Source organism: Chiloscyllium punctatum, chromosome 5 (assembly GCF_047496795.1).
Source record: "Chiloscyllium punctatum isolate Juve2018m chromosome 5, sChiPun1.3, whole genome shotgun sequence".
Lineage (NCBI taxonomy): Eukaryota > Metazoa > Chordata > Chondrichthyes > Orectolobiformes > Hemiscylliidae > Chiloscyllium > Chiloscyllium punctatum.
This window is the reverse complement of record NC_092743.1, coordinates 46,080,013-46,093,219: the sequence shown is the minus strand read 5'-3', so window position 1 is coordinate 46,093,219 and position 13,207 is coordinate 46,080,013. Positions and strand designations below refer to the sequence as shown.

General features: G+C 36.4%; 1 protein-coding gene across 3 annotated transcripts in view; it reads right to left on the bottom strand.

Annotated features, from left to right (window-relative positions):
• Positions 1–13,207, bottom strand: part of virma (vir like m6A methyltransferase associated) — a 108,779-nt gene that overhangs the window by 59,791 nt on the left and 35,781 nt on the right. For all 3 annotated transcript variants that reach the window (XM_072570216.1, XM_072570218.1, XM_072570217.1), the window contains exons 9-11: positions 9,326–9,817; positions 7,309–7,463; positions 2,718–2,800 (exon numbers count right to left, since the gene is read on the bottom strand). In XM_072570216.1, coding sequence (XP_072426317.1) covers positions 2,718–2,800; positions 7,309–7,463; positions 9,326–9,817 — 730 coding nt within the window. The remainder of the gene's footprint in view (positions 1–2,717; positions 2,801–7,308; positions 7,464–9,325; positions 9,818–13,207) is intronic.

Here is a 13,207-nt window from a genome sequence, read left to right as displayed (position 1 = left end):
ACATTTCCTACCACTACCCTACCTTCACCTTGACCGCCCAACCCCACCTCACCCCTCCACCCCACCCAAACCTGTCCAACCTCCCCAACGGCCCCCCCCCCCAACCCATCCAATACATTGCTGTTGAGGTAAGGGAAGTGGTCAATTTCCTAGATGTTCTGTTGCCCAGTTGTGACATTGGGGCACAACCCTGTTGACAACTTTTCATCATTGTCTTGATTTTCCGAGAGTTGATACATAGGCCAACACTGCTACTCACAATACTGGTGGTCATGCCTTGGAACAGCATGATTTGTTTGTCAACAAAGTAATGGTATCTGCCAAATTCAGACTGATCAACCAATGGTGACGCCAAAGTTTACACCTACCCTGTCCTTCCTCATGAAGGTCTCAATAGAGCATCCAGCCTGGTCATACATCTATGATGATGTTGAACAAGTGTTTATGCCTATGTTCATGATGCAGTAGCTGGAGTCACAGTTGAAGTCTTTGAGATTGTAAATATATTGCTCCAGCATGTCACACCATTTGTAATGTAACATAGTGACTGCCATCAGACATAATTAAAAACATTCTTGAAATCAGTGAAGTTAGTAAAAGCAACTTGATATTCTGGGTTTTGCTTGGCTATGATATCTCAGAATGTAAAGATCTGCTCACACCATCCTGGAAACTATCTGCTTTTCATGAAGGGTACCACTGACATCTACTTTCAATCTATTGAGGAAATTGCCCAAGAATGTTCCAAAGTGTCAAGTGTGGTGATGGTTTTGGTGTTGAGGACTGTAAGGAATTGGACTTCATTTCAGCCAAGCCTCTCAAAGGTACATTCTAGGACGTGTCATCCTTTCCTTGCTGGGGTTTACTGGTATGACTATTTCTTGCTGGTTCTGAAGTAGTTATAATAAGGGTACTTAACCTTCCTCCATTTCAAACCAGGCTTGGGAACAGCTTCAACAGAGTTCTGTCCTTTTTGGCTACAAAAATAATCTTTAAAGCTAATTGAAAATTATTTTTCAAACATCTTGATCCTACCCAACAACATGAATAACAAGGAGAAATGAACATAATAAATGGAACCTAGAGCTGACATCCCTATGATTACTATGCTACTCAATACGATCATGGATAATCTACTAGCTCTACTCCACTTTCTTGCATTCTGTACATAGGGCATCTGATATCCATTCCTTTCCACAACCAAGGACTCCACCGCACTGTGGTTTTCATAGTCCTTAACTATTTGCAACCCATTTCCCAAACTTTTCCATCCAACTGCTCCTCTCCCTTGAGAGCCACATAGGTTTTCCATTGTCGTGTCCACCACTTCCAGCATGATGCCATCACGAAACACATTGATCCCTCCTTCCTCCATGTCAGCATTCATCTGCGACATCCTGATCCATCTCTCAATCACTCCCAATGGCTCATCCACTTCCCATGTAATCACAGTAGATATAACACCTGTCCTTTTCTTATTTAAGTTTCTGCATCCTGTTGGATCTTCAGCCTGGGGTCTTAAAAGTGGCTAGTGAGATAGTTGATGCATTAGTTTTAATTTTTCAAAACTGCTTCAGTTCAGGGAAGGACCCATAAAATTGGAAGATAACAAACATAACTCTGTTATTCAAAGAGGGAGGGAAGTAGAAAATGGGTAACTACTAGCCAGTTAGCTTAATATCAGAGAAAATATTAGAAGCTATCGTGAAGAAAGTTATTCCAGGGTACTTAGATAAGTTCACGTCAATCAGATAGTCAATATGATTTTTTTGAAAGGAAAATCCTGTTTAACCAATCTATTGTAGACAAAGAAGAAAAGATGGATGCACTGTACTTCGATTTTCAGAAGGCACAAGGGGTCTGGTACAAAATAAAAGGTCATGGTGTAGTGGGTGACAGATTAACAGGAACAGAAGATTGACTGGCTAATGGGATGCACAGAGTAGGCATAAATGAGTTTTGTTTAAGGTTGGCAAGATGCAGTTAGTGGTGTGCCAGAGCAACCTCAATAGTTGCAATTTATATAAATACCTGTATGAAGCGATAAAAGATATAATTGCCAAATCTGCTGACAATGTAAAATTATGTTAGAAAATAGTTTGTGAAGATGATTTATGGAAGCTAGAAACAGTTATGGATAGGTCATGCAAGTGTGCAAAGATATAACAAATGAGGTATAATGATGGAAAATATAATATCAATTTTAGCAGGAAGACTGAAAAACAAACCACATTATCTAAATTCAAATAGGTGTCAGAGCTCGAGTATGCAGCAGAATCTGGGCATTGTAGTGCATGACTTGCAAAAGGCTTTAGGGGCTGAATAACCTCCTCCTGCTCTTTGTTCATATGCAACATTGTTTCTGGCTCTCTCTCCACAGATGCTACCATGCCAGCCAAGTATTTCTAGCACTTTCGCATTTTGCAAATTCTGAACTAAACCAGTTTACCCAAAATTTCTCTGAATCTGCCAGCAATCCAGTGAATAAAGTAAAAATATCTGACCATAAATCACAAATATCGAGTCTTAACTTATATCTAATCCGGTTAGCTTTTGTTCAATTAAATAAAATTAACTGACTTATGAGTCGTCAGGAACAAAATGGAACGATTGTGAGAATGCCAAAAACCTTAAAAACAGAACTTGACATACATGTGTTATTTCACCCTACTTTTGCAGAACACAAAACATTTCAAGAAGCCTAATAATTCACTCACCTGTTTAATATATTCAAGAAGACTAGGAATACAATTAATTTCAAACTTGAGATTCTTCAGTGGCTCCAACCATTTACCCAATTCTAAAAAACAACAAAAAAAAAGAATTAATGAGCACCAAACTTCATGACATATACTCAGTGAACATCGCTTAACTGGGGTATCAGCAAAATAAGTTAATTTTGAGTGTCATTTAGTCATAATATTTCTCAAAACATGATGCACAATTGCAGTATTAACATCTGTTCTAAATAAAAACAAACCAAAAATTATGACCAATATCACCATTCCAATAGAATTTAATGCATGCCCATGCTTTTTCCTTGAAAGATTACAGTATGTTATAAAATTGTTGGAAATAATATTTTTTACAAGAATAGGATGAAATTTTAACAGAACAGTGAAACAAAATGAGGCATGTAAAAAGTAGCTTGCAAAACACCACAGTACTGAAGAGGCAAGACATGGCAAAGAAAATTTTGTGATTAATACTTCAGCAAATTTAGCTAAAAATAGAAGTGAATGATTTATTCCCAATAAAATTAAAATCAACAAATGTAAACCAACTATTCAGTGTGAACTACTAATATTCAAAATGAAACGTTTATGTTAAAGTGCTAGTCTCCTATTCAGTTCTCATTACAGTTTTTAAAGAAAATAATTCCAGTACCCTGGAAATTTAAACTACTTGTTTTACTTCTGGCTTGTGGATTTGAACATTAGCAAGAAATAATGAACTAGTAAACCTGGTCATTCCAAAGATACTTTAGGTTTAATGTATCAGGGCACAATATAGCTGATCATGCTGTTTAACTATTGCCAAACAATCATCAGTGGACTACTTGTGATCACTACATTGTGAAACAAGATGGCCAAGAAAGTCTAAAGTCAGAAATTGGAATAATAGACCAGGATGGTAGAAAGGGTGATGCCGGATGATTCTTTTTGGAAGTATTTCATTTCTAGGTTGTTGTTTACAATCACTTTGCCATGCCATAACTCATGAGTACTCAGGTGCATTAAAACTAATTTATGATTATCTTAAACTGTAGACAGAGTTTGGATTGAACATATCAATGAAGGCTACATTTCAAAGATGGGTTAATTGTATTTATTTCTGCATATTTCTTTTTTAAAATGTGTTCATTCATGGGACATGGGCTTCGCTGGATAGGTCAACATTTAATGGACATCCCTAGTTACCGAAAAAACAGTTAAGAGTTGGAGTCATGTGTAGGCCAGACCAAGGAAGGATGGCAGATTTCCTTCCCTGAAGAACATTAGAGAACCAGATGGGTTTTTACAACAATCAGAATGGGGTCCATAGTCACCACTAGACTTTTTTAAAATTCCAGATTTTATTGAATTCAAATTTCACCATCTGCCATGGTGGGATTTGAATCATGACCCCAGAACATAAACCTGGGGTTTTGGATTAAGTAGACCAATGGCATTCTCGCACCACTACCTCACAAATCTAACATAAGGCTTCAGACAAATATAAACAATTTGGGTAACGCATTAACATACCCTTTCAACACATAAGCATAAGCATGCAATGTTTCCAAATCACCAGACTTTTATTGAAAAATAGTGAACAGCCTTAAGTTATCTCTACATAAAGTTTAACTGGTATCTATTTTCCCCCAAAAGTAGAACTCTGATAAACATATTTCAAAACATAGCATGCATAACTTGTGAAGAGATTTCAGCTGGGGAACAAGGAAATTGCTGAGGAGTCAAACAGGGTATGTTGCATCATTCTTTACGGTCGGAGATATTTTAAACATCCTATTCATACTAAAGAATATGGGGAGGAAGTAAGTTCCACTATCAGAGAAGCAGTATTAAACAAATGGGACTAAAGGCAGTTAAGACCCCTGGTCCTGATGCCAGACATTGTGAGAATGTGTATAGGATATGAGCAGGTACAGAAAGAATTAACATTTGAATTTTGTTAAAGCATGACTCAGATTGGATAAGAGCTTGCAGTTACCAATGGGGTGCTGGAGGCAAGGGTAATGGGTTAACAAGGTGGAAAAGTATTCATTATGCAGAGCCATTTAACAATATTTGAAGCATTCAATACGTAAGGTCAGTTTAACAAGATGAAAAGCCTTCATTATGTGAAGCCAGTTATTCAGTGTGTAACAGCAGATGGCTTAATCTTTACTATTGACACTCGCTGATTGTAACGGTCGTTCAATCATTATGTATGTTCCCTTATCTGGATGTTCCTCCCTATAAAATGACAATATAATTCATTAAGAAACTGCTGTTCGAGAGAGAAGACAGAGAACTCATGTCCCTGTGCACATGGGCGATCGTTCTCTCTCCCTCCCTCCACGGCCCAAAGATGAAGGAGGAAAAACTACACTGTGTCTCGAGTGTTTTGCTTCGACAGAGGGGGGAATGGGACGACACTAGGATTATAAATGAATAGCTACAGAGATATTGGATGCATTGATTGTAATTTTCCAAAAATCCTTGGATTCTGAACAGGTACCTATTTTTTGGAAAAATGTTGGAATCAATTATTAAGGAATAATAGCAGTATATTTGAAAAATCATAACCTAATCAAGCAGAGTCAGTGTGGCTTCATAAAGGAGAAATTGTATCTGACTAATTTATTCAGGTTTTTAAGGAAGCCTCCACCAGAGTGGACAGAGGAAAACCAGTAGATGTATTGTATTTGGACTTCCAGAAGGCATTAGACAACGCACCTCACAAAATAACCCATGGTATAGCATGTGCTACATTGGCATGGATAGCGAATTAGCTAATGGGCAGGAAACAGCAAATAGAATAAGGGGTCTTTTTTCAGCTTGGCAAACTGCAACCAGTAGGGTTTGACAGGGATTAGTGCTGGGACTGCAACTGTTACAACATATACTAATGACTTGGAAGAAGTGAATCTACTGCAGCCAAATTTATAGATGACACAAGAGTAGGTAGGTGGAAAGGCAAGCTGTGAGAGGGGTTCAAGCAGTTTACAAAAAAAATTGATAGGTTAAGCAAGAAGTTCACAAATGGTGTACAATACGGGAAACTGTGAAGTTGTTCATTTGAAAGGGAAACAAAAGAACAGAAAATTACTTAAAGGGAGAAAAATTTCAGGAAGCTGCAACACTTGGGGGTACTTGTGCAGGAAACAAAGAAAGCTAGCACACAGGTGCAGCGGGTAATCAGAAAAGCTAATGGATCATTGACTCTTATTTCAAGGGATTTATAAGAGTAAGGAAGTCCTACTATAACTGCACAAAGGGCTGGTGAGACTACATCCAGAGTACACTGAGCAATTTTGGTCCCTTTATTTAGGGATAGACAACAATTCATTGGAGATGGTTCAGGGAAGATTCACTAGGGGTGATCCTTGTTATAGAGAGTTTGTCTTATGAGCAAAGGCTAAACAGATACTGGAGATTAAAAGAATGAGAGGTGATCTCATTGAAGCGTTAAAATTCTAAGGGGCTTGACAGAGGAAATGCTGAGAGGGTGTTTCCCCTCATGACAGAGTCTATAATGTGACAGTATAATTTCAGAATAATGGGGCATCAAATTTAAGACTGAGATAAGGAGAAATATTTTTCTCTCAGAAGGTTGAGTATCTTTGCAAGTCCTTGCTCCTGACAGCTGTGGGGCAGAATCTTTGTGAATATTTAAGGCTGAGATAGATAAATTCTCGATCAGTAGGGGAATCAGAGTTATAGGATGTGAAGAATGTCACATCAGCCATGATCCGATCGAATGGTGGAGCAGGCTCAAGGGGCAATACAGCCTACTCCTGTTCCTATTTCTCCTGGTCTCATCTATTCACTTAAAGGACATATTCTCAAAAATCTATGTTTATTTTCTGAATCACTTATTTTTCCTCACCAAGAAAAGTCATAGAACCTGCTCCAAGGCCCTTATGAATGTTAACCACCAGAATAGGTACAGCAAAATTTTGAAGCAAGTAGATATTCATCCATTTAAATGAAATCCATTTAAATGGATGATGGGTGTGTCTTGACTTCACAATGCACATATAACATATTAAGTGTAAATACAAGTCTACATCTTTGTCAAAGGATCAAAAACAAGGAGGCACCCTTTTCAAGTGAAAGGCAAGTTTAGAGGGGATTTCAGGAAAAACCTTCTCACCAGAGGGTGGTGGGGTTCTGGTAGGATAATTCGAGCAGGCAACCTCACAATTTTTTAAAAGTACTTGGGTGAACACTTGAAGTGTCAAATATTAAAGGTTCTAGGCCCAGTGCAGGAATGTGGGACCATTGTAGGTAGCAGAGTATTTTGACAGTATAGACTTGATGGGCTGAAGAGGGTCAGGCAGCATCCGAGGAGCAGGAAAAATCAGGAATGACTGATGAAGGGTTTTTGCCCGAAACGCCGATTTTTCCTGCTCCTCGGATGCTGCCTGACCTGCTGTGCGTTTCCAGCACCACTTTAATCTTGACTCTAATCTCCAGCATCTGCAGTACCCACTTCCGCCCTGATGGGCTGAAGGGCCTCTTCTACACTGTATGATTCTATGATCTGACCATTGTGATATAGACAGACACATTAAGACCAAAATAATTAAAATCATTTCACCTTGTAGTTTGGGATTGGTATCATCAGCCTTACAGAGTCTCAGTAATCCAGCAGAATGCTGTTCCAGCATTTGTGCATCATGAGTTGATTGCACTGTTAGCAAAATAAGCATGCAGGCATAATTGCATGCAACAGATTTTCTGGACTTTGTGTCTCTAAAATTAAAAAAATCAAGATGCACCACTTAGAATACCAAATAAATAATGTATAATTTACAAACATATTCATTTCAGATTATTTCCATTTGGTCTCTTTTTGATTATTCCAATCTGCGATACAAACCAAGGGATTGAAGGGAGCAAGGGTTTACAGCAGAGAGAACAAGCTGCATCCTAAACCATTGTAAAAGCTATACAGGATTTTTCAAAAAAACCTAAAGGCTGCCTCAAAGAAACCCAGCAAAATCAATGTTCCTGTCATGATATTTACATCTGACTTTTAATTTTAACATACAGATATTTATGCTGATGACATTATACTGCTACTCCTCATTGATTTGTAATTAGTTCAAGTGTTATGTTGCGGCATTAAATACAGGACACCAGGGGTAAATTTGGGGCAAGTCCTACTAACCCCCAAAATATCGCATGAAATAAATGGATTCAAAGACTATGCAAAAGACTGAACAGTTTACCATTGGATATCAACCACTGATGGAGTCCTGGCATTAGAAATGTACAAACTGTAAATACTACTACAAATATTTCTGTCATGCTCTTCATGTGCAAGCAGACATCTCAGAGATTTGCATTAAAGGGTGCAAAAAAAAAGTTTGTTAAGCAGGAGAGAAAAATGAATGAAAAGATACACCTGGGGGAGTTGGCAAGTTGGAAGCTTGAAAGGACTGGAACCTTGGCAGTACAGATTTGATGGGCCATAGGAGAAGCAAGGCATTGATGCCTCATGGCAGAAATGAGTGGAATCAGGATACATCAATACTATGCATGTACTCTTGAGTTAGCAGCATTAAATGAGGATGTTGTTTGTCAATGGTTGTAAAGAATCCACAGAGGATAATTAGAGACAGAAAGTTATTACAAAAGTCATATGGGTATTAATTTTGATTCTAACTATGCTAAAGATATATGCAAACATTTTGAGCAACAAATAACAGGACTATTATAGGAAGAGAACCAAAGGAACTGTTGATGATAACTGATAGTAATTAGAGTGAATTACTTGATTAAACATTGATTTCCAGGAGGAGTGAGGAAATAACAATCAAGAGATAGAGTGTCAATAGCGTTAGGGAAAGAATCAAACACACAATATATAAAATAGAATGAATGGAATCACTGCTGCGGTGGTGCTGGCAGGTGAGACTAGATTGGGTTGGGATATCTGGTCAGCATGGACGGGCTGGACCAAAGGGTCTGTTTCCATGCTGTACATCTCTATGTCTCTAAGTGGAGTACAAGTGCAGGACCAAGTAAAATGATGTGTATCTTATTTCTATATAAAATGATACCAGATAGGAAACTTGATCAATTTTTAAAATTTTAACAGTGTTATGCATTCATTGACAGATCAGTCTTAAAACAGGATTTAATTTTAAAAACTACAATGCTTCCAAAGATAACTTTAAAATGGTTTCAATTTCATGTTCTACTAAAAATATGTATTTTTGTCTGCAAAATGTGCAAATATATTCAATAATTTCCATTTTAAAAATTAATGTGCTTTTCACAAACATAAAATACTCGAAGTAGTTTAGTGAACTATTTAGTAAACATCCTCCTCTCCCTTACTCCAGTCTAATATATTTGTAAATCTATCAATCAAAACGATGTTTAAGCTCATGTACAAATGCAGCTGTTTAGGCAGATTCTCTGGACTAAAAAAAAGCAACAAGGTAAACGTGTATATCATAATGACTTTTTTTTCCAAGCAAAAATATTTCAACTTAGTTAATAAAGAACACTTTCGAAAACATGCAAGGGTCACAGAGTAGTCTTCATTACTTTTATTTGTGCTAAATTAGCTTGCTTAAAAGATCTATAAAAATAAGATCACTTACCCCAAGAGCTCTTTGGAATAGTATTCCATAAGAGTAATGAGACTGGAAAGATTTTTATCCAGCTGCAGGACATGGGACACAGCATTTCGTCCAATTGGATTGAATGTAATCAAATAGAGGCTATGAAGAGTTCCTAATACATCTGCACGATCTGTTTCCTCAACTGCTAAACCTCGATTTAAATAGTCAAAAAGTTCAGAAACATACTGCAATGCCTGTAATGAATACAAAAGCCATATTGCCAATGTATCATCATTGCTATTCTCAGTTTGGATACCCTCCTCCTGATCTTGATCAGAAGTCTGAGACAAGGCTCGTATCAGCAGATTCGTCGCTTCGTACTCAGTACTGAGGAATAAAAGACCAGTTTGTATCTGAATTAGGAATTTAATCAGGTCTTTAATAGACTGTAACACGCTAGGATGGCCATTGGTTGCAGGAATAGACAGCAGTAGAGTGAGTGATTCCAAAAAATGGCAGCTGTTAAGATACCTGCAAAAAAAATCAAATAGTCACGTTATTCTAATCTTAAGAATTCTGAAATCAATGTTGGCTTTCATGTCATCTAGTTATCGATATTTAACAGAAAACTGACTATATAGAGTATAAGCACATTGACCTGAATAATTATTCCATTAATTGGCCTTTTTATTTTATCAGTGATATTTGCTTAATACATTTGGAAAGTTTAAATTTAGGCTGGAGAACTTCAATCAAGTTTGAAATTCTTTAGTTTCATACATCCAAACAATGAAATTAAATTAGTTTAATTTTTTACCAAAACTTCATTCAATATATGCAGGCAACTTACACTATGCAGAGACATAATGCATTCTAACGTTTAGCTATTTAATGTATTTACTGTGCCAGGGGATGCAATAGTGCATTGTTCTGTATTGTAACCAAACTAGCCATAAATGAACATGCCCCTTGGTGTCAACAAGTGCAGCTTTAATATTAATTATAAAGCAACATGACAGCAGTCATTCTTCTGTGGCAAAGCTTGCAGCCGCAGATAACAGAGTGGGTGAGTTAGTTCTGAAGTTAGAGAGGAGTCCATGCTGAGAAACCAAAAGAAAGAGCTAAAAAAAAAACTTAATTCTACCTAACTAAATTCAAGCATTTAAGTGGAAATGGAAGAATAAGGAGACCAAGTTGTGTTTCCCAGATTACTACAAATACTTGACATGATGTGATAGCACAACAATCACTCGCGTAAAATTGGTGGCTGGTTTAAGCCATGTTAAACAGTGCTGGCTTAAAGCTTGGTACAGAAGAAAGAGGTTAGTATCACTAACTGAAGAATAGGTACAGTAACTGCAACATAGGATGGAATTAAAAACTTATTGAAAATAAAATAAAGGAGGAAGGGAGATAAGCTAATGTAAGAACAAAAAATTGGATATTGATCAAAAAGGATATCAAGATTAAAAAATAACAAACTTAGGAAAATCTAGGATAAAAGGAACAAACATAATTAAATTCTTCAGCTGAAATGTCATAAGTATTCAGAATGTATACTAGAATGAGAAAGTTTTGCAGTAGAGGAAGAGTATTACATTATTACTGTGAAACTGTGGCTCAGTCCAGGATTTATTATACATTTATTTATTAATTAATGAAAAATATAGCTGACAGCAGTTAAGCAAAGATTATCTAATGCGCTAATTTGAAAATTAAACAAATTCAAATTCTACCTCGGTGAAAAGCAAATGTATGAGTCAGTCAAGATGCAGAAAATTATTAATTTGAGGCCAGGTCAAACAAGTCAGCTAGAAAGCATCAGGACAAGTGAACAGTAATAGAATTTAATACATGGAGTGAAGAGTGAGCATACAGAAAATAACATGGATGCAATGGAGTTACTTCATTTAACTTTATGTGAACAAAGAATATGCTTGCACACATCAGACAACAGAGTCAGAAACAGTAAATATTACACAAACTCCTTTTAAACCCACTGCATTAGGAACTCTATTCAGGTGATAATACTAGATCAGATTCTTGAAAGTAGTCAGAATGACAACAATAATGAAATATTAGTGAATTCAATTAGAACAAATGATAACAATAGTATAAAAACTAAGACCATCTACAGTCAACATATTAAGGATGGAGACTGGAAGTATAAGAGTTCATGAAAATTGGATTCAGTGATAATTAAAATAAATTAACTGGGAAGCATTGTTGAAAAGAAACACTATCAAAGTTAAATAACAATTTCACAGGAAAGTGAATAACATAGACCAGAAGAATAAGTATCAATTAAAAATCACTACCAAAATATACTAACAAACTAATTCAAAATGGAAATGTAATACAAAGAAAAATAACTTCATGCAAAATATACGTCATGATAGGAAAGGAAGCAATTGGTAAGCAATACAAGATAAAGCTAAAAACTGTAGAGTCAGGATTCTAAAGGCAAAACTGATGACAACCATATGAAGTGTTCATTCTGTACAAGAACAGAGCAAATTATGAATTGTTACATCAAACCAGAAGTAGGCTACATGGCCCTGCAAACCTACCCCACCATTCTCCTTGCAATAAGCAACAAAATTCCATTTGCCTTCCAAAACACTTGCTGTACTTTCTGTGATTCATGAACCAGGACACCCAGATCCCTCTTCATGACTGAGTTCTGCAATATTTCTCCACTAAATTGTACACTCTTTATTTATTCATCCTGCCAGAATGAACAAGTTCACATTTATACACCATCTGGCAAATTTTGCCTACTTCCTTGTCCATATTCCTTTGCAGACTCTATCCTATCTGTTCGCAAATTCAACTACCACACATTCAGTCCCTTCGTTCAAATTATTGAAATAGATTGTAAATGATATAGGACAAAGCACTGATCCAATTACAGTTTGCCAATCTGAAAAAAATTATCCCTCCTCTTTGGTCCCTGCAATCCTTTCTCCACGCTAATATATTACCGCTACACTATATTTTCTTCTTTTCTTCAGCAATATTTGATGAGGCACCTTATCATATGACTTTTGAAATCCACATACACTGCATTCATCAATTTCGCTGTATCAAGGTTCATTCAACATTATTTCTCTTTCAGAAAGCCATTTTGATTTTCACTGATCACATTGTGATATTCTAAGTATCCTGCTCTCACCTGAAAAGCAAAGGATTCTACTGACTTCACAATGACAGATTAACTGGCCTATAGTTTCCTGCTTCCAGTCTGTCTCCCTCCTTTTGAATAGATTCATTACATTTACAATTTTCCAATCCACAAGGACCATTCCAGGATCTAAGAAATTTTGAAAGATTCTAACCAACATCATCTGGTTCTGATTATATATTAGCCTTCAGCTTCTCAACCTCCAAAATCATCTGATTTTCAAGTACCCTTGGAAAATTTGCCAAATCTTCTACAGTGAAGACAGAAACAAAATACTTGCACAAAAATATTCCACTTTTTTTCCATTATCAATTCCCCTGACACTATTTCACAACACTTGAACATATTTCAACATCAAAATCTATACAATTTTCATCAGGTGGATTATAGCAGTGTCACCGAGTTATTACATCCTTTACAACAAATTTCAGCATTTTTCTACTACTGATGTTAGGTTAACGTTTCTATTGTTCCTTATGTTTTCTCTCCATTTCGTAAAGTGTGGTGTTACATTTACTATTTTCCAATTTGCAGATTACATTGTAAAATATTTAAAATATTGGAAGGTGAGCTCCATTTGGCCATTTCTGTGGACTAAGCTTTTAATTAGCTTACAGCACCCAATTCAAATCAAGTGCATATGACTGAACTTGATGGTTATATGTGCACAGCATTGATAGAAAATAAGTACTGAAACCTTCATGTACCATAAAGAAAACTTTTGACAGCCAATCTCA